The sequence below is a fragment of the Enhydra lutris genome, unplaced genomic scaffold (genome assembly GCF_002288905.1).
Source record: "Enhydra lutris kenyoni isolate GAN:26980312 unplaced genomic scaffold, ASM228890v2 scaffoldscaffold6, whole genome shotgun sequence".
Taxonomy (NCBI): Eukaryota; Metazoa; Chordata; class Mammalia; order Carnivora; family Mustelidae; genus Enhydra; species Enhydra lutris.
The window spans coordinates 1,039,650-1,067,540 of NW_019154090.1; the positions used below are offsets into that span (position 1 = coordinate 1,039,650).

At 58.5% G+C, this 27,891-nt stretch overlaps 1 protein-coding gene across 2 annotated transcripts in view; it reads left to right on the forward strand.

The window, feature by feature from the left end:
• The window catches only part of LOC111141820 (death inducer-obliterator 1), a 43,729-nt gene that overhangs the window by 8,363 nt on the left and 7,475 nt on the right, over positions 1 to 27,891 (forward strand). For both annotated transcript variants that reach the window (XM_022494650.1, XM_022494651.1), the window contains exons 2-16: positions 2,427 to 2,589; positions 3,069 to 3,180; positions 3,956 to 4,784; positions 5,449 to 5,770; positions 7,674 to 7,886; positions 8,833 to 9,043; positions 17,755 to 18,211; positions 18,333 to 18,492; positions 19,439 to 19,555; positions 19,675 to 19,779; positions 19,989 to 20,124; positions 20,486 to 21,011; positions 21,411 to 21,564; positions 22,226 to 22,315; positions 23,149 to 23,344. In XM_022494650.1, coding sequence (XP_022350358.1) covers positions 3,958 to 4,784; positions 5,449 to 5,770; positions 7,674 to 7,886; positions 8,833 to 9,043; positions 17,755 to 18,211; positions 18,333 to 18,492; positions 19,439 to 19,555; positions 19,675 to 19,779; positions 19,989 to 20,124; positions 20,486 to 21,011; positions 21,411 to 21,564; positions 22,226 to 22,315; positions 23,149 to 23,344 — 3,514 coding nt within the window. In that variant the 5' untranslated portion in view covers positions 2,427 to 2,589; positions 3,069 to 3,180; positions 3,956 to 3,957. The remainder of the gene's footprint in view (positions 1 to 2,426; positions 2,590 to 3,068; positions 3,181 to 3,955; positions 4,785 to 5,448; positions 5,771 to 7,673; positions 7,887 to 8,832; positions 9,044 to 17,754; positions 18,212 to 18,332; positions 18,493 to 19,438; positions 19,556 to 19,674; positions 19,780 to 19,988; positions 20,125 to 20,485; positions 21,012 to 21,410; positions 21,565 to 22,225; positions 22,316 to 23,148; positions 23,345 to 27,891) is intronic.

The window sequence follows — 27,891 nt, forward strand, 5'->3', positions numbered from 1 at the left end:
CCCCCCCCCCCCCCCCCCCCGTGGGCCAGCCCTCGTGCTGGGGAGTGTGGACAGGCCCATGCTCCCTTCAGACCCAGGACTGGGCATTTTCTCAGAGACGATGACCTGAGTCTCCAGGAAGCAGCGGACGATATTTGTTGCTCGTGATAAGATTCGAGCTTTAAGTGAAAATTAGAGTTTTGAAAATCTCCTGTCTGCCCATCACGAGCTTGATGGCTTCCCAGTCATTAACAATGTTAGAGGGACACCCCGGTGGCTCTGGCTCAGGTCACGATCCTGCTTCTTCGCTCCCTCTGGCCCTCCCCCCGCCACGCTCTCACTTGGTTTCTCTCTCAAACAAATAAAACCTTGGGAAAAGGAAAAAGAAAAGGACATTTGAGGAGGTGGGTGGTGGTGTTAACAACGGTGTGTCTTTGTTGCGGTGACGTGTGCCGTGCGGACCCATGTCACTCAGAGACGCGCCCACCACGCGGGTCCTAGGGTTGCGAGTGTGTGCGGTCCCAGCGGGCAGCGCGGAGGCACGGGCAGCTCGCGGCCAGGGTCAGGTCTTGGGCCCCCGCGTGGCGGCTCTCCTCGTGAAGTTGGTCAAATTTCGGCCCCATGTCCAAGAACACCCACAGTTACCTGAAAACTTCCTCGGCTGTAATTTTGGGAAAACCCCCCGGTCCCACACAAACAGAAGCTTTTTGGAGCCCCCGCTTCTAAGGGTGCAGCGGAGCCCAGAGAGCAGAAGCTGTGAAAAGCTGCTCATTCCTGATGGTTTCCCGGCCGTGGTGGCCACTGCTCATGCTGGGAGCGGCCCGGCCTGGCGTGTGTGGCGGCCGGAGGCGGGAGCTTCCCCAGCAGGCCGGCTCGGGCTCCGGCTCCGGCTCCGGCTCCGGCTCCGGCTCCGTACGGCTGGGCCCAGATACCGCCCTGACCGCGCGCAGGACAGCTCTCCGTTTTGTCGGTGCGTTCCGTGTGCACCGCCTGTTCTCTTCCCAGTGTCAGGGATGGCCGCCTTCCTCTCCGCTGCCCAGGACGGCGCTTCTTGCCCCGGTGTGACGTGGGTCCCTGAGCACACCCTCCCTGCCCCGCTGGTGCTGCGACCCCAGCCTGCTTGTGTGTCAGGGGCTCAGCATGGGCTTCTGTTGTTTTGTCTTGATATACGCGCTTTTGTTGCAATTGCTGAAGTTTTTATTAGAATTTCTGCATTGAAGAAATGATCAAAATGTTGATTTTTCAAAGATAAGTGAATCAGATGATCTAAAGTGATTTGATCTATTCTGAAATCCCACTCCCAGAAATAACGAGACTCCCCATTTTCCTTTTTTAATTCATGATTCGGAACTCAAACCCAGAAAGGTGTTTATTTCTCCGATAAATATGTATTTAAATTTTTCGTTCCTAAGTTCTTCGTTTTATAAACGCTCCGTGTTATGAAATACAGAAGTAGAGTTTATTTTAGTTTCTCCTGGGAAGGAAAGGCATCTGAGCGTTGAAGCCTTGATTTGAAATGCTCTGACCACATTTGAGAGATTTGACGGTCGGGGGGTGGATTTGGTTAGTGCAGTGGGCACTGTCTCTTTAAGAGGAGATGCCTTGGAATGTTTGTCTTTGTTCTGGGGTCCCTAAGGAGACCACAGCTAGCTGTACCCACCTGGAGTGCCCACCTGGAGGCAGGAAGGCAAGAGCGGTGGAGGGGAGGGCTCGCTGGGAGAGGGGTTGGGAGCGACCCTGGGGGCCAGAGTGTGACATGTGTGAAAAGAGCAGTATTGAGGACCTGTCCAGGAGCAGAGGCCTGTTGGGTGCACATTCCAACTAGGTATGAGCTTTTCGCAGGACTATAGTTGAGAACTTTTTTTAAATGCATGTAGATGAAACGTAGCGCGTCGACATTAAGTAATTATGAGTCTCCTAAAACCTTTCTTGGGCTTTTATCTAAATGATGGCGTATCTCCAGTGTTGAGAATCTTTAAGTACTTCTTTCCGTGGATGATTTTGTTCAGCCTTTTCGTGTTTCTCTCTGTGTTTGGCTTTATCTAGCCGAGCCCATCTCAAGTAGGACCATACTGGGAGAGCAGCTGGTAATCCGCGCCTGGTTTTGAAGTGGCTGTGCTGCTGGGGCCGCTGCGCTGTCCACGGCGGCTTTCTCCCCGCCACCCCTGGGGACCGGCCAGCGCCTGGTGCCCTCCGTGACCGGCCTCGCCACGTTCCGTCCCAGTGCGGTCGCATGTCTTCCTTCTGCACAAGTCCTTAAAGAAGAGAACTGTGTTCTTGCCTTTCCTCCTTTTTCTCTTTTTCTTCCCCCACCCCACCTCCCTGAGTGGGTCACAGTTGATGACATACGTTCAGATAATAGATTACTTGGGAAGTTTGATTCCTTTTTTTTTTTTTAACGGTAACAGTTACTTGAATCTATAAATAATTTTCTTATTTTCTTTCAGGCACGTTCTCCGTGGGAACAGTCTTGAGATGATCTTTACTGTTTCCTGTGGCCAGTGACAGCAGCAGTGTCGGAGGCCGGGCTGTGCCTGTGGAGCAGGCGATCCCGTCCGTCAGGCGTTCGGACCCCTGGAGAGGGCATCGGAGCGTCCGGGGTCGGGGCAGGTAACAGCACTGGTGGCAGCATCAGTGACTTTCCTCTTAATGGGTTTGAAGTTGTGTGTCCTGTTTCTGAAGTGCCATTTTGCGTGAAGAAACAAGTGGTGTGACGTAGCACGTTTAGCCCTGGGGTGTAGGCGAGTGTTCCGCCACGTGCTGAGAATTTTTACTCAGGGCACTCTCACTTGTCCACTGGTTTTTTTGTTGGTGCAAGTACTTGACGTTTTAGGCTCTCTTCGGTGACAGGTGTGTTTGTTGAGGAGAGTTTTCCCCGCGCAAAATCCCAGGACCAGAAAAGTGGTGTGGTCCTCGCTGGCGCACCTGCGGGTGTCACGGCCGCTCCCAGAAGCTTCCGAGTGGCCTGGGAGCGTGCCGGCCAGGCTCGAGAGTGGAGGGTGGGTAGAGCCAGCAGGAGACGGGAAGTAAAAGAAAAAACAAATCTGGTGCGTGTGGTTTTGAGTTTTGCATGTTCTGTATTTTTGAAGGTTTTCATCCCAGCACAGTCCTTCCCCTGCGACGGAATGTGGCGTAAAGGCTGAGTCAGCGTTAGCGTTCGATGCGAGTGAAGCCTGGCTATCCTAGAAAACAGTTTTCAAGGTATATGCTGTCTTTTTCAGGTTTCCTCAAGAGTGCAGTGCTTCAGTAGTCTGTCAGCGGGAAAGGATGTTTGCACGGAAAGCTCTTCCCCGTGTCATTTTCTAAAGTGGCCAAGTTACTGTTGCTGCACGACAGCCAACCCGGAGTCCGGGCTCAGGAGTCTGGGCAGGCCTTAGCCTCGCGACCCTTATCTGCACTGGGGGCCTGTGGTGGGGGGGACACGCTGGCACTCGGGCCGCAGCAGGCCTGGGGTGCCCTTCTCTCTAGCAGGGTGGTTGGGCCACTTCCACGGCAGCTCAGGGCCCCGCAGCCTGGGGCGGAAGCAGCCAGTCCTCTCGCACCCTGGGCCTCCAGCCGGCCTGGCTCTCCGCCCTCTGTGCCAGGGTGTTGGGGGGCGGGGACGGGTGCGAGGCGCCTCCAAGCACTGCAGCCCTGCTCCGCTCACGCCCTCACAGCGCCCAGCTGAGTGTTGGGGGGACGGGCTTGAGTCGCTGGCTGCGGTTGTGTACTGAGCTCTAGATGCGTGACTGTTGACCTCTGTCTGGGGTCCCCCCGGATCTTCCCTCACGCTGCCTCTCAGGAAACCCTGATCGAGAGAACGCCTCTGAATCGACACCTTCACTTTGTGTCGGCAGAAGGCGGTGGTTTGATGCGCGGCCGCGCTCCCTCCGCGTGGATCCGAGGCCCTTTGTGTTTGCGGCTCAGGGGCTTGCTCTTTGCCAAGAAATGTCGCCCCGTTAACGTGGCTCGTGGCTTGGTTCCCTTTCACTGCTAGGTATGGATGAGAAGAGGGATCCGAGCAATGAGGAGGTGCCCAAGGCCATCAAACCCACCAGCAAAGAGTTCAGGAAAACGTGGGGCTTTCGAAGGACCACCATTGCCAAGCGAGAGGGCGCTGGGGATGCCGACTTAGACGCCCCGGAGCCGCAGCCCCAGCAGCAGCAGAGCCTGTCCTTGCGGCGGAGCGGGAGGCAGCCGAAGCGCACGGAGCGGGTGGAAGAGTTTCTCACGACGGTCCGGCGCAGGGGGAGGAAGAATGCGCCCGTCTCCCTCGAGGATTCCAGTGAACCAGCGTCTTGTCCCGTCACAGATGTGGAGACGGCGTCTGAAGGGAGCGTGGAGAGCACCTCTGAGGGGAAGGGCGGGCCCCCGTCGGGCTCTGCGGGGGGCAAGGAGCGACTGGCCGCCTCCGTGAAGGCCACAGGAGCCGAGGACGAGGACGACACCTCCGACAGCGACAGTGACGGGCTGACTCTGAAGGAGCTTCAGAACCGCCTGCGCAGACAGCGGGAGCAAGAAGCGGCCGACAGGCCCCCCAAGAGCCGCCTGAGGAAGAAGCGCCGGGAGCAGGATCCCACACGGACCGTGGACGTGGAGGCGGGCAGCGCCGCGGACAGCGTGCCGCCCCGCCAGCAAGAGCCCGAGGCTGAGCAGGGCGCGGCGTCCCGGGCTGAGAGGGACGGCGGGGACAGGGAGCTGGAAGAGGCGGCGGCTCAGGGAGCCGAAGGTGGAGACCCCAGGGACAGGGGCAGGCAGAAGCCCGAGTGTGAGGCCTCTGAGCCCAACGCTCTGTACTGCATCTGTCGTCAGCCACACAACAACAGGTAGGCCACAGTGTGGGGGTGCGCTGGTGGCCCCAGTGTCCGGAGAGACCCAGGGCGTGAAAACAGCAAGGGAGGGTTGTGTGCTTTGGGGGGACACCTTCCAGAGCTGGGCTGCACGAGCGACTCACTCGGTGGGAAAGGATGAGCGAGGCATGGGGGGGCGGAGCCACAGAAGGGGAGGAGCTTTCTGTAGCCACACAAGGCCCCCCACTGCCGCTGCGTGGTGGGCAGGACGCATGAGGCCACACAGACTCCGGCGCTCCTGTCGTAGACGGGTGTTGGACACAGCGCCCTAGACTGCCCTGGGGGGCACTCGTGAGCAGGCTGTGGTCGGGCTGCCGCTTCAGCACCTAGAGCCCGTCTGCGTGCTGGGCCGTGCCGGGGAGCCGCCGCCTGCTGTGTTCGGTGGGACAGAGCGACGTGCTGGTCCATGGGGATGAGGGCAAGGTCTCCGGGCGGCCGTGCCGTGAAGCCTGCAGCTCTCGCTCAGAAGGCTTCCCTCGGGAAAAAGTCCAGAGAAGGGCATATGAATTGTCCTTTGTTCACTACTTTTTTGTATTTTGCTTGTTTTCATAACATGTTAAAACCTGAATTCAGTTTTTTAATAAGTCTGAAACCGCTTATGGAGCTTGACGTTCCTGATGCCAGTGTTTTACAATTTGAGGTTCATGATTTGCTGCGACCGGTGCGAAGAGTGGTTTCATGGCGACTGCGTGGGCATCTCCGAGGCCCGGGGACGGCTGCTCGAGAGGAACGGCGAGGATTACATCTGCCCCAACTGCACCGTCCTGCAGGGGCAGGACGAGACGAGCTCGGGGAGCGCAGAGCAGCAGGAGGCCAAGTGCGCGCCCGTGGACGTGGACGGCACGGACTGCACGAGCATGGGGACTGTGGAGCAGAAGTCCGGCGAAGACCAGGGGATAAAGGGTAGAATTGAGAAAGCTGCGAACCCAAGTGGCAAGAAAAAGCTCAAGATATTCCAGCCTGTGAGTACTTGTCTGCGAGGCCAGTGATAGACGGGGACGAGGTAGATCTGGGGCTGCTGGCGGCAGGGACGTCAGGACTCCCACAGTCGGTCTTTCGGAGCAGGTTGGGTTTTCCCTTCCAGACGGCGTTGTGTCTGCCGCGGGCGGGCTCCGGGAGCAGGCAGCCTCCCCTGCACGGGGCTTCGCGGGCGCCTGCGCTCTGCTGCTGCAGGACGGCGTGGCAGGCCTTTAAGTCTTAATCGGTCTCCTGTGCTGTTAGTATCGAGTTAATGTTTTCCTCAAACAGACTTCTTTTTTAAAGTAAGTTTTTCTTCGAGTGTTTTTTTTTTGGAATGTCAATTCACGCACACATACAACAGAATTATTGTGAGTTCCTGTAGTAAACGTGCACCTGTTTGACCTGACCCCATCGTCCTCAGAGAGCTGCTGGTCTTGCACCTGTTTTGCTGTGAGACGCTGAGAGCAGTGCTGGCAACCTGGGCCTCCCGGGGCGGCGGGGGTTGGGGGGACACACCACTTCATCCTCGGCATCCAAGGCACCTTCCTCAGCTGCCACTGGCGTCCCCCTCTGGAACACCCAGGCACTCGCTAGTAGGGCTGTGGCTTTCCTGTGTCACCAGCTTCTGATGTCGAGGCACACTGTCACGGGCTCATATGAGCACGTTCCCCCAAGTCCTCGGAATCCCTACACAGCCTTGAATTGGAGGCCTGTGCTCGGGCCTTGGGTGGGCAGAAGCTTTGAGAGCTGTGAGACCCTCGAGGCGGAAGTGCTGTGAGGTCTGGACCAGTTAAGCAGTAGCGTGGAGATGTCCGGACACACTGAGTGGGGACATGACGGTTATTCATACCTCGTTGGGTCATTAAGAAAAATTCATGGACATGGAACAGTGGGAAAAGTCACCCCAATATCGTGTCTGTTTTGATGTTGGAGGCTGCATAAGCTTAGATTTATTCTTGGTCAGACTTGGGTTCTGTGGAAGAAAAACAGTGTCAGAGCACCGAGGGGCAGACACTAGGTTCGGCTCAAGTACGTCTGAGGGCTGGCTTCGGTCTCGCTAGAGCCTCCGCGCCACACCACCAGGGAGCTGGCCTTAGCGGCCCCCCCCCACAGCACGCACTTACTAGCTTCCACGGGGCGGAAGCCTGGGCCTGGCCTAGCCGGTCTCTGCGCTGGGTCTTCAGGGAGGGCACCCTCGTGCCAGTGGAGGCAGAGGTTTCCTCGGAGGCTCGGGGGGGCAAGGATCCACCCCTGCAAGGTTCCGGTGGTTTTGTGTGTGCGCGTGCCCGGCGCCCGGCCCCTGGTGCCCGGCCCCCAGTGCCCAGCGTAGGGCTCAGCAGTGCTCAGGTCGCCCGTCGTCTGCCTGAGACTCACGTTGAAGAGGTGTTCCTGGGTTTGGTCCAGTAGCCTCACCCTCAGAGCCTCGCCACCAGGGCCCCCCCACGGCCCTCTGCTCCTTCCGAACCAGTGCTGGAGTCCTCTCTCTGCTGCAGGGCCCGGTCCCTCTTTGGACATGTTCTGTTGATGAAACAGACCCTTTCCTTTGCTGAGAACCCTCTCGTTAGCGTCCTTAGTTGCACCCGCAGAGCTCCCTGTCGGCCCTGCAACGGAACCGAGCTCTGGGGTGAAACCCGGTGGTGGCGGCAAAAAGTCCCCAGAGCCTGCGGGCCAGGGCAGAGCCCGGGGGCCGCCTCCCAGCCCTGCAGCTACCGTGAGGGCCCTGCGGCGGGGCAGAGCGGGGCAGGCGCTCTGAAGAAGCAGGGACACGTTCTTACCGGCGTGGGAGGTGCCGCTGGCGTGTCCGTTAGAAATAGTGAGCCCCGAGGCGTGACCAGGAAGTCGGGGGGCGCGGGTGCCTGCTGGAGCGGCAGGGACGCTGCTGGAGCCACGCATTCTGTCCCGCAGGTCGCCGAGGCGCCCGGGGCCTCGAAATGCATCGGGCCCGGGTGCTCCAGCGCGGCACAGCCCGACTCGGTTTACTGCAGCAGTGACTGCATTCTCAAGCACGCCGCGGCGACCATGAAATTCCTCAGTTCAGGTAAAGAGCAAAAGCCAAGACCTAAAGAAAAGACCAAGACGAAGCCAGAGAAGCTCATTCTCCCGAAATGTAGCGTCCAGGTAAGCCGATCCGGTCCAGCCGTTGGAGCTGTGGAGGTGGGACGTGTCTGCGCGTCGTCTGTGCACTGCAGGCAGACGCGGCGGGTCGGCTCGCGGCGCGTGGGGCCCAGTGGGTACACACCGAGCGCCGCTGGTGCCCGTGCACTCAGCCTCCAGCCTCGCACACTCGCCCTGGCATTGCTCGGGTGTTGTCTCCCCGCGCCGTGGTAGGCGTCATCGGCAGAGCGCAGTGAGGCGGGTGCGGGGCCGAGCCCTCCGTCCGGGAGCCGGTGCCTGTCGGACCAGCTGGGGTTTGCCAGGGTCTGTGTGGCACTGAGATTCGCAGGCGGCCCAGGCTGGGGAGTGGGTCTCGGGTGGCCAGACTGTGTGCCTCACCTCAAGTCCTGGCTCGTGGACCGTCTCTCTTCTGTGCCGTATGGGACTCAGGCACAGTCGCGGCTGCTTCGGGAGCCGCCCAGAGTCCTAGCTCAGGCCCGTGGGCCGCATTGCAGCCTGTTGCATCGGTGAGGAGCAAGGCCTAAGTAGTGCCGCGGGGAGCCTGGCCCGCTGTTTGTGTGCTTGCGTGGCCTGTAGATGGTGTGGTTTGTACGGTGCTGGTTCTGAGTCCCTGGACCCCCAGAGCAGCGGTTGCTGCCGTGTGGAGTGCCGTGCGGACCGTGCCGAATGCCTGGCACAGGAGGCGGGACGTCGCCTGCCTCCGGTCTCCCGGTGTCACCAAGCCTTGCCTGGCACCCAGGTCCTTGTTTGTGACCATCCCTCCACATCGTTCGGACGTGCGAGGGTAGCCCAGCCCTGCTGCTGAGCAGATGCAGAGCCCAGGGTTGGGGTGGCGAGGGGCCTCACGTGACCCTGACCATAGAGCATATCATGCCCTTCGTTGCAGAGCGCGATGAGTGGAGGCTCCTTTCTGACCTCCTTAATGATGGGGGTTTTGCCGGTTTTCCAGGCAGGCATTCGAATCACTGCTGTGCACAAGAGACCGGCTCCGGACAAGAAAGAGAACACCGTGAAGAAGGCGCTGGTGGCCCCGTCAAGGAGTGAGGTCCTCGTGAAGGAAGCAGCCAGTGAAGGCACGCCGTCCTGGGCGAGTGACCACAATTACAATGCAGTAAAGCCGGAACAGACTGCCGCTCTCTGGCCGCCACTGTTGAATAAATGTATGTATCACTTAGGGGTAGCGCCTGGACCCTTCCTGGTCTTTCTGGACAGCTGTCACTCTGGCCTGTCCAGGACCAGGAGCTTTAGCCGTGTTTAATGCCGCACCTGCAAAGATGGAAGCAGGTGCCCGAGCCCCATGTGCTTCGAGCCCCATGCACCCCCCCAGTCTGTCCGCCCTGCCTACGAGTACAAACCTCACAAAGCTGTACAAACCTCATGGCTAAACGTCTCACCCGGCAATCAGCGTCTTTACTCTCCTTCACTTTCACTGTCAGGCTCTGGTAAGTATCGGTGTGGTCTTCGCCAGGGTCACGCTGCGTAAAGCACTCCCAGCATCCAGACTCCGGCCACGCGGCCCTTGCAGGCTCGTCACGGCCCCACTGGCTTAGGAGTCTGTCCGGCTCATCTAGTCTCCGCGCACGCGCTGCCTCTCGCGGGCATCCAGGTCTGCAGATAGCCTCTGCCCGACACTCGCCTCAAGCGTGGTTTTCAGGAGTTACATTATTTTTGATCCAACAGGAATTTGTGTGTGTGTGCAACTCACATACTACACGCACACGCACACACACACACACACACACACACACACGTGTGTGTACGTACGTTCAAGTTTTGAAGGCTGTTTGCTGCTGCATATGCTCCGAGGTAAGTGAGTGTGAGGTGCTGGCCCTCGGAGCAGTGCCCTCCCTGCTGGGAGCCCACAGTAACTGGGACGGACTCTGTCCCGGAGGCCTGCACTGTCGGGTCGGAGCCTCCTCGCCCCCAGACTGGTCCCAAAGCTGCGTAGGGCCCTGCTCTAGATCGTGCAGTTGGCTCCTCTCTCCATTCTGGCTTCTCAGCCAAGCACCTCAGACTTAAATTTTGGAAATTTAAATTGGTCCATAGCACACGTCTTGTGCTATTACTAAGATTATTTTCACTCAGTTTTAAGTTATGTCGTCTTCTGTTTTGTGCATTTTAGAAAAGTACCAAAAGGCACATAGCTTTAAGTTCAAGACCATGGGCGTGTGCCACACTGTCCCGCGGCCAGCACTCCCGCAGGGCCATGCTAGAGCCAACGGGGTTGGGGAGCTGTGAGAGTGACCCCAGACCTGCAGGGGTGGGTGGGATGGGGGGAGTCGGAAGGAGCTGTTCCATCACAGGGTGAACTGGGTGCTGGATTAAAAAGAGTCCCTGACACACCTCAGGCGGTTGGAGCGACTTCCATGCTAACAGCACATCTCAGACCTTCAGCAGAGCACCCTGACGAGTCCCACATGCACCTCAGTCAGCACCACGAACCAGCGAGCACGCAGGCGGGGAGCACTCGCTTTGGAGTCTCGTGCGTCAGTGCTCGGAGTTGGTCACAGGCACATAACCGAACGAAACAGCGGTGGGGGCTTGGGAGCCCCGGAAGCCCTGGTGGCGGGCTTCAGCACAGTCCGTCTTTACCAGCCAGGCCCGGAAGGCTGCTGCGAGGCTCCCAGTGTGCACGGGGAGGGGGAAAACGGGGATGGCTCCTGTCCCCGGGTTCTTCCCCTCACTTGGTCTTTGAGGGGAGTGGAGGCCAGGAGGAGGCCCGCTTCTGCCCCCTCCCTGCTGCCTGCCCTTCCTGCTGCTCCGCTCCTCGCCGAAGCGCGAGCTGCTTCAGTAGACAAAGCTGGGACCGGTGACCACCGGCCCTTTCCGCACACTCACATCTCACAATTAAAGTCGGCGGATCCCCAAGGTGGATAGCACGCATAAGGGACATACTTTTTAGCTAGTTGCTTCTGATCCTTTTTTGTTATCCCAGAATCGTCATCTTCCAGTCATTGGTAAAATACGCGACTTCAGCCTCGGTGAGTAGCAGTCGTGTCTCCACCCCTCCCCCAGACCCATCACCTCACAGTTGTGGGGCATCAGGCAGCGCGCATACATACAGCAGAACCCTGTGTCCCCACAAGGACCTGCCTTTCCAGCTGGCTGCAGAGCATGTTCTTCTGGGTTGGGGTGGCTAGATTTGGGGTACAGCTGGTACTGGGACCTTTGTTAGAAGGCAGCATTCCTACATTGACCTGGGTACATGTTAAGTCTGTGGGTATGTCCCCCATTCCACAGTGCCCACTGCTGAGGGAGGGACACTGCCCGGGAGGTACCCTAGACTTCTCCCTCCCCCCCAGGCCACTGCTGCTGACCTTGGGTCGTGGGGAGTGACAGCTGTCCGTGAACAGGGTGTGAGGAGACCTCCCATGGAACAGATGGGGACTGGGAAGCTCACTCTGCTTCTCCCACAGAGGACCCCCAGATGCTTTGTGTCCCAGGTGACGGGGTTCACAGATCACAGCTCTCACTGGTCTGCGCGGCTGCTGCTCACATGCAGAACCTGCTGCCGCTTTATCTGCTACTCCCTCAATCACCACGTGTCCTTGTTTCAATGACCTTATTTTTTTCTGTTCTTTTTCAATGTTGGGTCAACTTGCTGTTGTCAAGGCATGAAGAGAAAAGGGCTAAAAATTTTTTTCTAAAATGTCCCTGACGTGTTAGCATTTGGAAATGGAGTTCTGATGCTTGTAGGCACAATTCCTGGTATCTGGGACCCCCTAAGTGGCTCATTAGGGGACTTAAAACACTGGGATTCTGAACAGATCTTGACTGGAAAGTGAGATTTCTACAGTTTCGTTTAGCTTTGAGAGAAAGCAAAACCCTAACCACCAGGACTCCCAGACTCACAAGATCTGGTAAAGCAGTCTGCCGCGGATAGAAGCATTTCCCCTGTAAGTTCGTGGGCACACCACTCAGATGGTCCACCTGCTTGTGGAATGGAACAAGGAGAACGTGGATTGCCACGGGGATAACGAGGAGCGGCTGCAGAGGCATGCTTCCCGAAGTTCTGAGTGGAAACAAGTTTCCTGTAATAAATACTCAGGGGGTGCTGGGACCCGGGAGTATCTCGTAGAAACGTGCTTCCTTACCTGTGAGCGGTTAGGGTTGTATCAGTTACGTGAGCCATTTTCAACCTATTCCAGATCGTCATTGGCAATAAAATATGGTCGGGGACAAAGCAGACCTGGTACATCGGAACCAAGGTCCCCCCCCCCCATCCCCCCCGTTAGAGGGAAATCCAGAACCTGTACTGAGAAAGGGGGCAGCTCGACCACCCTTAATGCTGGCTGTGCACCTGGGGTTTCCTCGGTGCTCAGTGATGGCGTTTAGGTATTTCGGACTCCCCACGTCTTGTGAGCTCAGAACCAAAACAAACAAACTGGGTAACTTTAGAAAGTCAGGTCAGGGAAAGGTTTCCCACATACACGGACTTGAACACTGGAGATGAAACTGCCAGTAGCGCCCAGTGCTGTCCCCGTAGTTGAGCAGCAGCTGCTGGAAGTTTCCAGGAGGATTGGCTCCCTCCACCTGCACTCCAGTGAACTTCACATGGCCTTGGGGAGCTGTGGCTCTACTGTGATGTCTAAAGACATACTATAGGGAAGTCCCTTTGGTGGCATCTGTGTCGATGCCCCCGTAACCCCTCCAATGTGGCACACTAGTTTTACGGGGCACTTGCATTAAGTTGTAACATTCTTAAAGTGAAGTTGCATCCCGTTGCACAGAGCTATATTTGCTTCTGCAAACCAAAGAAGTTTTCCTGGAATGAAGGCTGGGCCCTCTTCTCGTGCCAAGAACCTGGAGAAACTCAGCCAGAAGCACGCAGAGGTAGCTGCTGCAGGGCCCCGACTCTGGTCTGCACAGGGCCAGCAGCCATGGGGATTTCTGTGGAATGGGACCCTTTGGGACAAGGGATGGGTAGAAGGGTCAGTGAGCTCTTCTAACAAGCCCTCAGCCCCCTAGGTACGTGTTGGATGAACTAGTAGACAGTTGGGTACAATGGTAACTGGTTAAAATTTTAGCTTATTAAAAGTACGGTTCTGTTAACCGGTTGGAGAGCTCTAGGGAAAGCAGCAGCTCCGCTCCCAAGTGAGTCTCAGGCCCCACACCCACTCCCGCTCAGACAGCGGGCCACTCACCGGATCCCAGTTGTGTAGTCGAGAAGAGTGAAGGACCACCGGTCTCCCCACACGGCCTCGATCCCCTTTTGTCTGCATGGTTCGTGTGGAAGGACAGTCTGACTGGTTCTTCTGTAGGTTACCCCTCCAGCCTGGCTCGGGCTTCGGGCTCGTTTTCAGAACGCAGGGAGTGGAGCTGTTGTACAGTGAGGAAGGGGTCTCGCTTCCAGGCATAGACTTGGGGGGGGGGCTTTGTTTTACAAGTGGAGAGTTCTGTTCCTCTCTCCACTAAGGTGTAAGTTGCTCATACACTGGACATCAGGAAGAAAAAAGCCTCGAAAAGCTTTTGTGGAGCCCAACCCAAGACAGTGTGCCTGGGGGTCTACATAACGACGAGGCCTGGTCTGAAGAGTGTCAGGACGTAGCTTGGGCTTTCTTGAGTGTTAATTAGGGGATTATACATGGTTTTTGATGCAGAAGCAAATTGGTACTTGATTATGCTTCCAGGAAAAAAGCTCACTTTACAAATTTTAAGCAAAGGCACAAAAAGGATGGTTCTCTCTTGCTACTGTTCATTTGACTTTCACACCAGGAGAAATCGTGCCGGTCAGAATTGAAGTGGGAAACTTCGTTGAGCGTAGAGCTGCCGTCCCAGCCAGCAGAATGCACAGCCCGGTGCACTGGGGGCCCAGCGGGAATGAGGGGCACATGGAGGTAGCTGGCGGTGGGAAGCAGGGGCTGTTTCGGAGCCAGTGGGGAGGGAACACGTGGCGTCTCAGCTGGGGCCTTTGGGGCCTCACCTGCCCGGTGGAATGCACCCATGCTTGAACCCTTGTCACACCAGATGCTCACTCTGTTCTTTTTCTGGCTCCTACAGCCAGTTACTCTCAGCGGTGAGACCAGTGGGACTTGAATCTGGGGGGGTTTAGGGTAGACTAGTACTAGTTGGGGCAGGACCAGAGCTCAAACGGTTTAAAGCAACTTGCTGCTACTCTGAGGGTTTCCCACCGGCCTCTGTGAAGGGTTGTCCCTACATGTGGGTGTCTGGGGCTGCCGGGCTGGGGCTGTGCCAGCCGGAGCCTCATCTGGGCAGCTGCGACTGCCTCTGGTGGAGACCTGTGCTCCCGGCTCCGCGGAGGCCCACCAGTGCCACCCAGTGGCCAGCGATGCCGCCGCGTCACTGCAACCTGGCCCTGGGACAGGACCCCAGTCGGGCTCGTCGGGAAGCGGGCTGGTTAGTGTCTCCACGCCAGCCCGCTGCGCTCAGCTGGCCTGCGCCCAGAAGAGCTCATCTCCGTTACAGGCGAGTGGCCAGCAGCACGGTCCGCTCCATCTGGGGCGATGGCCCGACCCATAGGGGCCGCCTCTCCTGTAGCTGCTGAGGTCCTGACTGTCCTGGTGCTGTGGCAACACTGCCCTTCCCCACAAGCAGGCTCCAGGGCGTGGGAGCTACAGGAAGCTTTGCTGCCCGGGTGACAGCTTGGCACGGTCCCCGCAGGCTGCCTCCCACACACAGGGCAGCTTCCGGGGGGATTTGGGCCCCTCCTCTCTGCTGACCAGAGAGTCCTACACTGCTTGGGGGCATCAGCTGTCCCCCGGAGACACCCTTGTCTGCTTTTTTAGACTTAAGGCTTTTCTGGTTGGTTACACGATTACTTCTTGTTCTATAAATTAATACATGGTCTAATACATTAAGTGAATTAAGGTGAAGAATTTGCAAACTGGATTTTAGCTCTACTCAAAAATACTAGTGTGTTCTCACTGTGCGGGCACTGCGGCTCCGTCCGGGGCCGGTCACCAGCAGCCAGTGCAGTGCCAGCTCGCAAGGGGACCGGGTGCAGCTGCGTCCGTGGCACTTGCCGGATTGGGCCTTCGGCACGTTTGAAACATTTCAGAGTGGAAGAGGGCCACGTCCAGCTCGCTGGTGGAGCCCCTCGGCGTCAGGACGTTGACGCTGATAATTTGCTTATTTGCCTAGTTGTGCCTGTTGATACACTTCCCAGAGCACAGGTAGGGGATGGCAGAAGTTGGCTGTGACGAGTAACTACTAGTCTGTAAAGCAGCGATGCGATGGCTAAGGAAAGCCGTCATGTGCTGTGAAAGATTGGGCTCATTTACCATTGAACTGTTTGTGGACAAGAGGTCACTTTAATCACATATGGGGGCAGTCCTAAAAATAGTCTTGACCTGGTTTTTTGCAGAGTATGTGGGGAAATGCTGGTTAGACCACTGGCCATTTTGGCCGGGACACCTTGCAGTGTGTGCTTTTAACCGTTAACTTTTCCATCTGAAGCACCTTAAGCTGTCATGGACGCAGGTGTTCTGGACGTGCCCACCTCTGCTGGGGTTTCTAGACGTGCCCTAGGCCGGCTCTTAAAGCACCCTTGGCAGAGATGGGCTTCGGGAAGGGCAGGGACCGAATGGTTCTGGGCCTCGCTTTTCCCAGTGGCTGCTCCTTCGTTCACAGCTGCTGGCAGGCGACTGCCTCCCTCTGCTCGAGGTCTGTGTGCTGTGGGCCTTGCTACCTGGGCCCCTTGTCCTTGCTGTGCCACCCTTCCCTTCCCCTGGCTTCCTGCAAGAAAAGGGATCTCCATCCATTTGATTTAACCCCCAAACCAGCAGTCCCCCGGGCAGAGTGGAACTTGTAGCCAATCTGAGCTGGTGAAAGTTGGCTTCTAGGTAGGTGTTGGGGTACAGTACTGTCCACAGCCTGTGCACTCGACGTGATGAGGTGCTCCAGGAGAGCCCTGCTGACCACCGTCCCTGCCGAGTGCCTGTTGTCTGCTTTGTGAGACGCTTCTCGTTCCGTCGTGTGCTTTCTTCCAAGCTCCCGTCCCCAGGAGCACGAGGCCTTTAGAGGTGGGGCCACTGAAGACCGTGGGCATGGGTGGTGGCGAGCAGCGTGATGTGGCGCTGCTACACCCCACCTGGGGGTGGGGGGCAACGCTGAGCTGCCGGCAAGCCCTGGGTTCTGGCAGGCCAGGCCACGCTGGGCAGGGTCAGGCATGAGGCCCGAAACTGGAGGGCGTTGTGAGCGGAAGGTGCAGGTTTTAAAGTCAGAAGTGATTCCTGGTGGCAAAGGACTCGGAACACTGCCCCAGGTGTGGACCCTGTAGTGGTGCTGCTGTTGGCAACGGGCAAACGAGGTGCTGTTTGTCCTGTAAAGTGGGGGAACTTGAGGTGCCGGGGCTCTTAGCGCCCACTGCAGCACTGGCCTCGCCGGCTGCTGGGGGAAGGAGGACCTCGAGAGCAGGGGCTCTGGCCCTCTGCCAAGATGGCCAGGGTCCCGTGGCAGCCTCAGGAGCACTGTTTGTTGCGTCAGGCTTCTCTGTCTCTTTTCCCTCGGATTTGAGACTTTCTCCCTTGTTCATTAGAACAATGACTGGTGATTGACTGAATGACTTTTTTCCCGGGGTAAAACCGAAGGCTCGCTGGAGCGTGGGACGAAGCCCCTGGATTGCTGTCAGGAGGCCCCCTGCTCCGCACGAAGTTCAGGAGGAGCCTGTGTCCGGGTGGGGGGGGGTTGTCCCCGGGTCCCTTCGGAGACTTGACTGTTGCCCTAGACGGCATCCCCATGTGGCATCCTGGCCCACTTGCTGGGTCCACTTCTCTGGCCATTCGGCTCCTCCAGATCCGTCCCTCTGGTGTGCGGAGCAGCGGCCGTATCCGTGGCCTTGCCGCGCGCCCTGCGGCCCCGGCTCCCTGACCCGCTGTGTCCCTGGAGGCCTGGCCGGCCCCAAGACCCAGCCGCCGCAGCGCTGGCCCAGAACTCTCTTGCTGCTCACCGGAGACCTTGATTGTGATGGTCTGGTACGGTGTGGTTATGATCAGTCCTTCATGTCTTCTCTCTCAGTGAAGCAAAAGTGCCGGCAACGTTGGCTTTTGTGCAGCTTGAGGGGTTTTGGCTTTGTAGCTTTCAACTGCAACCTTGCCTAGACCGAAAGCACTAATTTACTGTCTTGCCCAAAACGAGGTCCAAGCAGAGGGCTGTCCTTGGGGACGCCAGTCACACGGCCTTTCTCTGTTTGCATGTCAAGTGGCTGACCGTCCCCGTGCCGCAAACCCCCATCTGCTTTCCCTCTTTATCCATGTGGTTTCCACTTGACTTTGATCCGGAGTGGTAAGCACCTGCGTGCGGCCCCAGGCCCTGCGGTCCCCTCCCGAGGCCCCGAGAGTGGGCAGAGGGACAGGTGGACGTCTGTTTAAGGGGAAAGTGTCTGACCTGTCCCGAGATTTCCTAAATTCACGTTTACAAAAACTTGACACTTGAACTTTTTTTTTTCTTTTTTAAGATTTTATCTATTGGACAGACACAACCAGGCAGAGAGAGAGGAGGAAGCAGGCTCCCCGCGGAGCAGAGAGCCCGATGTGGGGCTTGATCCCAGGACCCCGGGATCATGACCTGAGCCGAAGGCAGAGGCTTAACCCACTGAGCCGCCCAGGCGCCCCGACACTTGAACTCTTAACGAAAGTGATCTTCTACATCTTTTTATTAACACATGGTCTGCCTTTCAGCTTTTATGCTGTGTTCATGATTTAAATTAAGCTTGTGGTAACTAGGGTTTGTTGCTGAAGTGGAAGGTTTAACGTCCTAACACGCAGCAAAGCATGTTTTTCTGAAAGAAGGTCACGGTCATGCATATTGGCAACCCTTGGCAACATTTCTTTCCTGGATTTTAGAGTCCGTTATTTTAAGCTGCTCTCCCACAGTAGCGCGGCCTCGCTAAGTGTGTGTGCGTCTCTTGCAGCCACGAAGGAGGACAGGCGGGCAGAGGAGAGGACCATGGCACCCAAGAGAATGGCTCCTGTGGGCCCCTCGGCAGGCGGCAGACAACCTTCACCCAGAAATCTCCTTCCAAAGAAGTCTCCGCCCTTCGCAAACACAGCGGCAGCCAAAGTAGCCATCAAAAAGTCACCCTCGGGTTTCAAGGGCCCTGGACCCAAGCGGCCCTGGCTCTCAACCACGCCCTCCAGCGGCGCTCCCGCCTCCAAGCAGGCAGCCCTGGCACCGGGGGCTGCTGCTTCCAAAAAGCTCCCCAGCTCGGCCACGTTGGTGGGGGCCGTCAGGAAGCCGGGGACCGCTTCTGTGCCCTTGGCATCTCCAGCCCCAGGACGCCTGGGAACCTCGAACCCTGCCCTGTCGCAGCCAAATTCACAAATCCGGCAAAATATCAGACGCTCCTTGAAGGAGATTTTATGGAAAAGGTGGGTGGTTCTCCTTGACTTCTCAGTGTTAGAGCAGCGGAATGCGGTCACATCGTGACTGCCACACTTCGGGGACCGTGGGGGCACAGTGGCCCATGCGGACTGTTCTTGTTCCTTCTAGAGTCAACGACAGTGACGACTTAATCATGACAGAAAGCGAAGTTGGGAAGATCGCCCTGCACATTGAGAAGGAGATGTTTAACCTGTTCCAGGTTACCGACAACCGCTACAAGAGCAGATACCGCAGCATCATGTTCAACCTCAAGGACCCCAAAAACCAGGTGTGTGCAGGCAGCCCAGAGCGGGGCCCGCGGGCCGGTGGGATCTCCCGGCCGCAGCTCACGGTGTTCCCCTGGATACGGCATCTGGAAGCTCTTGTCCTGCCGCACGAGCTACAAGGCCGCCGCCACACCTTTCCTGGGCTAGGGGTGCGGGTTCACACACACGCTCTCGGGCCGTGCCTGGTCTCACCAGCCGCTTCTCTTCTCAACGAGACTGTGAAGTTACGTTCTAACGTTTCATTGGCTCCCGAGTAACATTCATAGTCTTAGTCTTAAGTGTAGGCGTGTCTCCATACTTGGGCTTCAGACAACCTTTTCCATCTTGATACCATCCCCTCAGCTGAGTGAGCCCGTCTGGGCCTTGTTAGAGCAACGTCGGTGCTCCTGAACGCACCCTGCGGTGCTCCCACGTGGGCAGGGGCTGTGTTCACATGGGGGAGGGAGCAGTCTTCCTAGCAGCCGTGGGTGAGCAGTGCTCTTCCGCTGCGGTTGAAATGGGAGTTCCCGGGAAAGCATTAGCCACTTGCCCAGTGGGTTCCTCCTGCCACCCAGGGCTCGCGTCTTCAGGTCTTCTCTCCAACGGCTGCTCGACCTGCTACACATGCTAAGGAGCGGAGTCTGACTTCCCGGCCCCCAAAGTAACCTTGCGGCAGAAGTGATTTTTTACTGCCTTTATCCCTAACTACCTTTTTGAGGGGATTTTGTTCTCTGGGGTATTTTCAGCAGAGTCGGTGGCGCGTGGTACACAAGTGCAACTAGCCGACGCGCGCCGGTGTTGTCTGGCCCCCGCGGGGCTCAGTCCTGTGCTTCGGGGCTCAGTCCTGCTGCCATCAGGCCTCCAGCAGAGGCTGCTTTTGCTGCTGTGTCTTTCTTGCGGTATGTCTGGTGTTTTAGAAACAGACACCGGCATGTTTTGAACGAGTGAATGAGACGTGTTCGTTTACAGGGACTCTTCCATCGCGTTCTGCGGGAGGAGATCTCTTCGGCCAAACTGGTGAGAATGAAGCCAGAGGAGCTGGCGTCTAAGGAGCTTTCCACGTGGAGGGAGCGGCCGGCCAAGCCCGTGAGTGCTGGGAGGGGCCCGGGGCGCTTGGTGCCAGGCCTTCCTGGGTCCCCAGGGCCTCGGTTGATGAGCGAGGCCTCCTGAACGAGCTTTCAGGCTCCGTGTCCTCCTCATACCAGGTGCTAGAGTCCAGAAACAAGCTACCCAGCGAGAGTAAGAGGACCGCCGCGAGGCAGGAGTCCGTGCCCGACATGGAGGACTCTCCACCCGTGTCCGACTCGGACGTAAGCCTTGGGGACTCGGGACGGAATGAGAACGGAGTCAGAGTGACCTGCTCCCAGTGCGCTCAGGTCTCCCAGGTTACCGGGCAGGACCCTGAGCTCCTGACACACCGCAGGCAGCGGCCCTCCCCCGCCTTCGGGCCGTTTCTGTGCTGCTGCCCTGGAGGCAGAGGGAAGCATGACCGGCTCAGCTGTCCCCTCTTCCCCTGCAGGAGCAGCAGGAGTCCGTGAGGGCCGTGCCGGACCAGAGTTCTGCCCCGCTGCTGGACATCTTCAGCAGCATGCTGAAGGACACCACGGGCCAGCACCGGGCTCATCTGTTCGACCTCAACTGTAAGATCTGCACAGGTGCGCACCGCCGGGGCTATCCCGACTGGATCGTGTTCCCGAAGTGTAGGGAGTTAGCCTCTGCGGTGTTGCTTTCGGGGGCGCCTGGGGGGCTCCGCCAGTGAGGCGTCTGCCTTTGGCTCCGGTCATGACCCGGGGCCTGCCCTCGCGCCCCGCGTCGGGCTCCCTGCGCAGCAGGGGGTCTGCTTCTCTCTGCCTCTGCCGCTCCCCCTCCTTGTGCTCGCCTCTCACTGGTGCTCGCTCTCTCGAGTAACACCTCACGATGTCGGGCTTTTTTATTCGCACGAGGAGTCGTCTGCTCGGGGGCGGCTGCGCTGTTGAATGCGGGACCTCTCAGGAGGGTCTTCCTCACGTTCTCCAGGTCAGGTTCCCTCGTCGGAGGACGAGCCGGCTCCAAAGAAACAGAAGTTGTCCGCTTCCAAGAAGGAGGAGCCAAAGCCCCAGTACGAGCCTCCGCCTTCTGAGCCGGGCCTTGGCTCCGCTAATGAAGCGATGCCGGAAACTCTGCTCGAAAATGCCTCCGAGCCGGACCCGGAAGGTGCCACTCACGCGCACTCGGAGAGGAAGTACTTCCCCGCGGCAACAGGAGACAGCCGCCCGGAGCCCTCCGCCCTGGAAGGTCCCTCCTGCCCGGCCACCTGCGGGGGCGCAGTGCTCACCACGGTCACGGTGTCTGGCCGAGACCCCAGGACTGCATCCAGCGGATTGTGTACAGTCACGGCCCCTGCGGCAGCCCGCCCCGATGGTGCCCACGCAGCAGAACCCCGACAAGACGTCCTGAAGCCTGCTGTGACCTCAGTGACGGTGCCCAAGTCCATACTAGCGAAGCCGTCCTCGTCCCCTGAGCCCAGATACCTTCTGCCGGTGCCACCGGCCCAACGCGTCAGGTGTGTCCCACACGCGGAGTGGGAGCAAGCCACGGGTTTCATTTCCCGTGGATTAACAGAAGAGGGGCGTGGGGGTGAGCCTGTAGTTGAGCTCCCACCCCCCGGGACACACTTCACTCTGGCAGTTTGCATGGGCGTGAGAAGGCCTGGCCCTTACTTTAAGCGCACAGGTCTTGAAACCGAGGTGTGGCCCCACGGCCGTTCAGGTCTGTGGCGCGTTCCGTCTGCTCTCTCTCGACCAGCACGTCTGTGGCACTGTGGTGAAAGTAGCCAGTTTGGAAGAGCCCAAGCTCGAGGGGGTTCACTGTTGCCCTTCCAGTTCCGTAAAGTCTCCATATTTTGGAGATGGTTTGAGCAGAAAAGAAAGACTGATCTGTTTTCTGTGGTTTTGTTTTACAGTCTCTCCGAGTCAAGGTCCCCTCCAGAAGGAGATACGACCCTCTTCTTGTCTCGACTCAGCACCATTTGGAAAGGATTTATTAACATGCAGAGTGTAGCAAAATTTGTCACTAAGGCGTATCCCGTGTCTGGGTGCTGTGACTATCTCAGTGAGGTCAGAACCGAGCGTGAGCGGGCGCACTCGCTGTCCCACCCAGGGCCGGGGTCAGGTGGGGGCTGCCCTTCCCTCAGAGGGCCCAGCTGCGTGAGCACTGGGGAGGCGCGGTAGAGCCTGCTGTCGTGAGTCAGCAGGTTCAGTCGTTCGGACAGGGTAGAAGTTCGAATGAAAACTGTCCCACTGTTTATGAAAAAGCGGGGGTTGCTCTCCTCCCCCTTCTGTGCAGCGAGGGCGTGGAGCCCCTGTGTGTGTGCGTGCATTCCGGCTGAAGGTGTGGCGAGGCACGTGTGACTGTCTCGGTGTGTACGCGCAACAGCCTTTTGCTTTCCCAAAATCTGTGTGAACAGCACTAGCGCTTACAACCTCAGCGAGCAGAAGCCACTCACTTCTGGATCATGTCTGAGTCCTTGCTGTGCGTCCATGTTCACAACCCATAACCTAGAAATGTTCTGCAGAACGGTCCCCCGTTCGGCAGGAGGCCGTCGTGCTGCACTCCTGCTGGGGGAGCCGGAATCCCGGGCACTGGCCGGGAGCCGTCCGGCGCTGCTGTTAGCATGTGCGGTGGAGGAGGTGCGGTCTGCTGCACTCTCGGGTGGCTTGGTGCCCTGAAATGACTACGTCGTTTCACTGGCCACTTACCAGAGTACGTTCCGTTTAGGACCTGCCGGACACGATTCACATCGGCGGAAGGATCACACCCAGAACAGTTTGGGATTATGTCGGCAAACTCAAATCTTCTGTATCTAAGGTACTTGCCGTAGTCTAATCTCTGCGCCCGTGGAGGAAGGCGTCTGTGTAAATGCAGCTCCTTCTTCCACTTGCCATCTTGATGGGTTGGTGCCTGCAACGTCAGCTTATAAGTTGTTAAATATTGCCAGGTAAACGTTTACGATTCCGTCTACAGTGGGGTGGCTGAGTGGGCCGGTGGCAGCAGTTCTGTTAGAATTTATGTGAGTGGGTGTGTGGTTCAAGGTTAGTGGGTACTACCGGCACTGTGTCTCCCATTGTTCCTGTGACTGAGGGAGCCGGCAGGTGCTGGAAGGGCTGGTCCCAGGAGGCCCTGGCCCTGGGCAAGCTGGGGGCCACGAGCCCCTGAGACGCAGCCGCAGCGGAGCGTGCATGCGTGGGGAAGGGCTGCGGTTTTCCTCAGGCACACGCGGGGCTTGGACCCTCTGGTCTCGTTGAGCTTTCCTGTTGTGGAGCCGCTCCGGGCTCATGTGTAGATCACACAGCCGGGAGATCAGGACTGGCGTCCTCACATTCCGTGCCAGAGGCTGCTCTGGGCTAGCACCGCAGCCGATGACGGGGCTGTCTGGGGAACAGTGGGGCTAGGAGTAGAGGCAGTCTTCTGGAGATTCCCACCAAAACCAAGGTCTGAGTCCAGCATCCCGATGCCGGAGTCCCCGCCATCCCTCCCACTCCATCATCCTGGCGTGCTGGACAGCAGGACCGTGGGGAACGGGCCGAGAAGTGCTCGTTTCTCTCATTTCAAATGGCCTTTGAGGTTTCGATGGAAGATGGGAGCGGTGCCTTCCCCACGAAGCCACAGGCCAACGCGCTCTCGTCCTGTTTGTGCCGCAGGAGCTGTGTCTCATCCGCTTCCACCCGGCGACTGAGGAGGAGGAGGTGGCCTATATCTCTCTCTACTCCTATTTTAGCAGCCGTGGCCGCTTCGGCGTTGTAGCTAATAACAGCAGGCACGTCAAGGACCTCTACCTGATCCCGTTGAGTGCCAAGGACCCCGTTCCGTCCAAGCTCTTGCCCTTCGAGGGCCCAGGTAAGCACCAGCTTTCTGAGGGGTGACTAGGCACACCGGACCCCGCACGACCCTTTCCCCCCAACACCGTGTCCTGCCAGACGTGGTGCGTGGAGACCCGCCGCCTCAGCCAAACCGGGCTTCCTGGCCGCAGGAGCGAGGCGTGTGGACGGCGTCGCATCTGCCGTAGAACTCGGCTTCTGGGATACCAGAGAGTGGCCCGAGAGATACCCTTACTGTTGGCATGAATTGTCTCAGACAAGGGACAGGAAGAGGGGAAGACCCACAGCGTCCAGCCAGCCAGTCATGGCCTTGGGTCAGTGGAGGCAGGAAAAGGGCCAGAGAGGAAGGTCATCCTCACAGTGGGCTTGGGGGGTCGCCTGTGCTTACCGTGGAGCTCGGGGCTGAGCCTTCGCCAGGCCGGAGAGACAGGAAAGCTAGTCCGTGTGTTTTCCTTCCTTAGAACGTGGTGGTTTCAGAAGATCACTTACAGATTAGCTCTTTAACAAAAACAAAGCCCTCAGGCTTGTCGAGGGGTTGAGGGTGACTCCGGGGGGACATGGTCTGCAGGAGGCCGACTCTTGTTGAGCCTCGAGAGGTCCACGTGGCTGAGTTGTGCAGTGGGTCGAAGACGCCGCGTTGAAGTGCCTCCTCGGCCACGAAGTCCCCAGAGGACGGAGATCACATGAGAGACGCCGCGTCTGACACATGGTGAACGCTCTCGGAGCACTTGGGTCTAGAGCCGCGGCTAGACCTCAGGCCCTTGGTGGCACTGCCTAGACCTGGCACCTCTGTGTCCCTGTCACCGGTCCCGGCAAGCGTTCCTGCCGCAGCCACGTGCCGTACTTCCCGCACCGAGCTGTAGCTCAGCAGGGCTGTGGGGCCGGAGCGCGCCCCCCGTGGGCATATCCCGGGTCCTGACCGGGGCGCGTTAACGCTTGAGCTGTGCTTGGCTGGTGCCTGTGCGCCACAGGTGGGCCCACCGTGGTATGGGCTGGGACCCGCAGTCGGGGTTAGCTGCCGGCACGCTGCTGCGTTGAGTTTCCTTCATGCCGGGTACATTTTAAAAGCCAAGGACTTGAGGGGGTCTCTCGCCAGCCCTCGCGGTGAAGAGGCGCCCCTAGTGGGTGGCGGAAGGCCCTCCCCGGAGGTTCTCGGCGAGCAGCCTGGGAAGCGTGCAGGCCGCTCCCTGGATGACCGCCCCGGGGCCTGAGGGTGAAGATGAAGAAGCCGGCCTCTCAGGCCCTGGAGGGCCTCCAGTCGGTCACCAGCATAGAAGCTTGTGTGCACGCCGTAGCGTAAGCAGAAGCGTAGGGTCCCCTGGTGACAGCTGCGGGTGACTCTCGCAGCCTCCCTAGAGCCGGGCTAGGGCTCGTCCCGCTGCCTCAGCTGCAGGGTTCGCAGCGGGTGAGCTGCCCCGGGAGCAGGCTGGAGGCCGGCGTGGAGGGCCCGCCTGGGCAGGGCTACCAGGAGCTGGGCTTGGCGTGGAGGCAGGTGCGGGCTCCCCGCAGTGGACGGGTGAGGAGACCCTCCAGCAGAGCCACGGTGGGGGCAGCCCAGCCAGCAGAAGGGCGGGGGTCATATGGAACGCTTCCAGGGTGACATGGGGACGGGGGGAGGCACCCTCCTGGTCTGCTGAGCGTGATGGGCACTGGGCACCCGGACGCGCTCGGTGACGGCCACCTGCACTCCTGAAGCTCCCACGCCACCTGAAGGGGCCCCCAGACGACCACAGACTTCTGTCCGCAGTAAATACAAGACCGGGCGGGGGGCCTGCGAAACTGATGAGAGAGATTCTGCGCGTAAGCTTTTAAAGATTTTTTTTTTTTTTTTTAATTTATTTGACAGAAAGAGATCACAAGTAGGCAGAGAGGCAGGCAGAGAGAGAGGAAGGGAAGCAGGCTTCCCGCTGAGCAGCGAGCCCGATGCGGGACTCGATCCCAGGACCCTGGGATCATGACCTGAGCCGAAGGCAGCGGCTTAACCCACTGAGCCACCCAGGCGCCCCTTCGCGCGTAAGCTTTTAAAGACTTTTTCTAGTCTAAGGGGTTTCTAAATCTAACCCCATTTAGCATATATTTTTTTTGTTTTCCTGATACCGTTATTACCGTCAGTCCCTATGTGTGTATCTTACACAGTTCCCCAGCCACACAGCCTGGAGCCCCGGCCAGGTTCTCTGCCTGACCTGCTTCACGTACCCGCAGCGTGACTTGGTGCTCTCTAGGTCCAAGTGTTCATGTGTCCTGGTTTCGTGGTGTGTGTGTGTGCATGTGTGGAAGGCAGGGCACGTGTCCTGGCATGTCGTGTGTGCGCGTATCTGGAAGGCTGGGCATGGGCCAGTTTCTCCTGTCATGGAGGTCCCTGTCCTCATGGAGTTGGTCTCTGCATGGCATCCCTTGAAAGCACAGGCCTGGTCCGAGATGGGGGTGGCGTCCCTCAGCAGAACAGCCAGTGGACTGGAGCAGGCGCCGTCCGGCGAGCACTGCCCACAGCCTGGCGGGGGCACCTTTGACTCCCACTGCAGCCCCTTCTCCCAGGGGTGGCCCGCGCTGTCCACAGTTGGCACTTGCCTGGGGTCGCACACCAGTAGCTGGTAGTGCCCAGGTCCGCACCTCCCCTGTCTGTCACGCTCCATCTCTGTGCAAGCATACGGAGCCTCGGTGGACACGGGGCTCTGGCTCCGGCGAGCCTCCCGTCTGGGCGGGCGGCCTGCTGTGGAGGCATGATGAGGTTAGGGAGGAGGTGGCGAGCGTGTCGCAACAGGGCACGTCCGTCCTCCCTGAATCTCGGCTGGCGGAGGGTCCCTCCATCCCTAGAGACAAGCTGCAGGGGCCCTCACCTCCTGGACTCGGGCCCCGTAGATGTCCACGTGGGATTCTGCCCCAAAGTCCTGCTGTCCATGCTTGAGAAGCAGGACACAGAAGGCGCCTAACCTGGGGACTCCGTGTGCACCTGCCCCTCGGCCAGTGCCGCGTCCTTCCCCAGCATCACGCCTCTGACGGTAAACACGGAGCGTGTGTCCACACGTGGCCGCTCCCGGCCTACACAGCGGGTGTCCGCGCAGCATGTCAGAACATCCCAGAGCTCCGCTTCTCTAAGGACGTTGCTGTCCGCGCGTATACATAGCATTTGTCCACGAGAAATACCAGGCGGTCGTGTTCTGTCGCACATGTCTTTCTTAATAACCGGACAGCCCAGTTTCAGAAGACGCCGGGAAAGCCCGAGTTTCTGATCCAGCTGACGTTGGACGTTCATCTCACGGTCCCCTGTCGCCCCAACAGGCCTGGACCGTGGGACTCGGGAGTGCGCAGGCCCCGGCCCCGAGCGCCTGTTGACGGCGTTGGGCTTCTAGGAGTGTGTGCGGGGGGCTGGGGCCAGGAGCTTAGTGCGGAGGGCAGGTTTCCTGGAAGCCTGGAAACCCATGGTGCCATCTTCTCCATTCCCATCTACCTGCTTTCTAAGCTGGCGGGAAACTTCTGTGAGGTGCGGTGTCCTCAGGTAAGCGCCCCCGGTTGTCCGCGTGTGAAAGCATCTGGGGCTGTGCACGCGTCCTCACGGTCGAGCACGGCATTGAATTCAATGTACCGCTCTTTCTCCTTCAAAATCAATAAAAGTATTTCCTGGAAACTGGTCACTGTTTGTTTGAATTTGAACTTGTAGCTTCGGTACGTGTCACAGGCCCACAGGGAGGGAGAACGGAAGTCTCCATCTGACTGTTGTAAGCCAGCACGACCCGCTCTGGGCGCGCAGCCCGGACGAAGACGCACAGCGCTCCCCTTTGACCGGAAATGTGCGCTGAGCCCAGTGGCTCTTTCCGGGTCTTAGGGATTCAAAATTGGAAAGAGAAGAGTGCGTGCGTGTGTGCGTGTGTGTGCGGTGGTCGTGGTGGAGGGTCGGGGAGGTGTATGGTGTTTCCCGTGTATTTGCCACGTCTCTTCCTAGGCAAATCCTGCAGAATTAGGGTCTCTTAACTCCCACACACTTTCTGTTGAGCAGGAGTGAGAAGTTTGTCCTGATGGACTCAGACGAGAAGAGTTTTCATTTTAGAAAATGAGTAGAGTACCAGATAGCTTTGGGGGTAAGGAGTCCTCTTGCTGGTGGTTTCCAAGCAGTTTTGTCCCGTGCTGTGTCAGGCTTGAGGTATGTGGGGGTGGTCCAGGGCTGTACTTCCCGCCCCTTCACCTTCCCTGGCCTCCCTGTTGCTCAGCACACAGGAACCCCAACCCTGGTCTGGGTCTTGTGTCGGGAAGTCTGTGGACATGACTGTGCAGATGTCCCCATCCCCAGTCCCTGGGTCCACCCACTTTCCTGTATGGGTCTGATTCTAGCCATGGACACTGAGGCTAGAGAATGCCTCTACCACAGAGAAAATTCAGGGATGCCTCCGTACAGCTAAGGAGGCTTGTGCGACACATGCAGTGCCCCCTGAAGACCTTCTTGCTCCGGCATTTTGGAGCAGGTGGGTGCTGACACCCTTGTTCCCAGTGATCGCTCCTCTGGAAATGGAGGACGGCGCGCTCAGCTCAGCTCGTGGGGCATTCTCCCACCCACCTGGTAGCTTGTCTCCG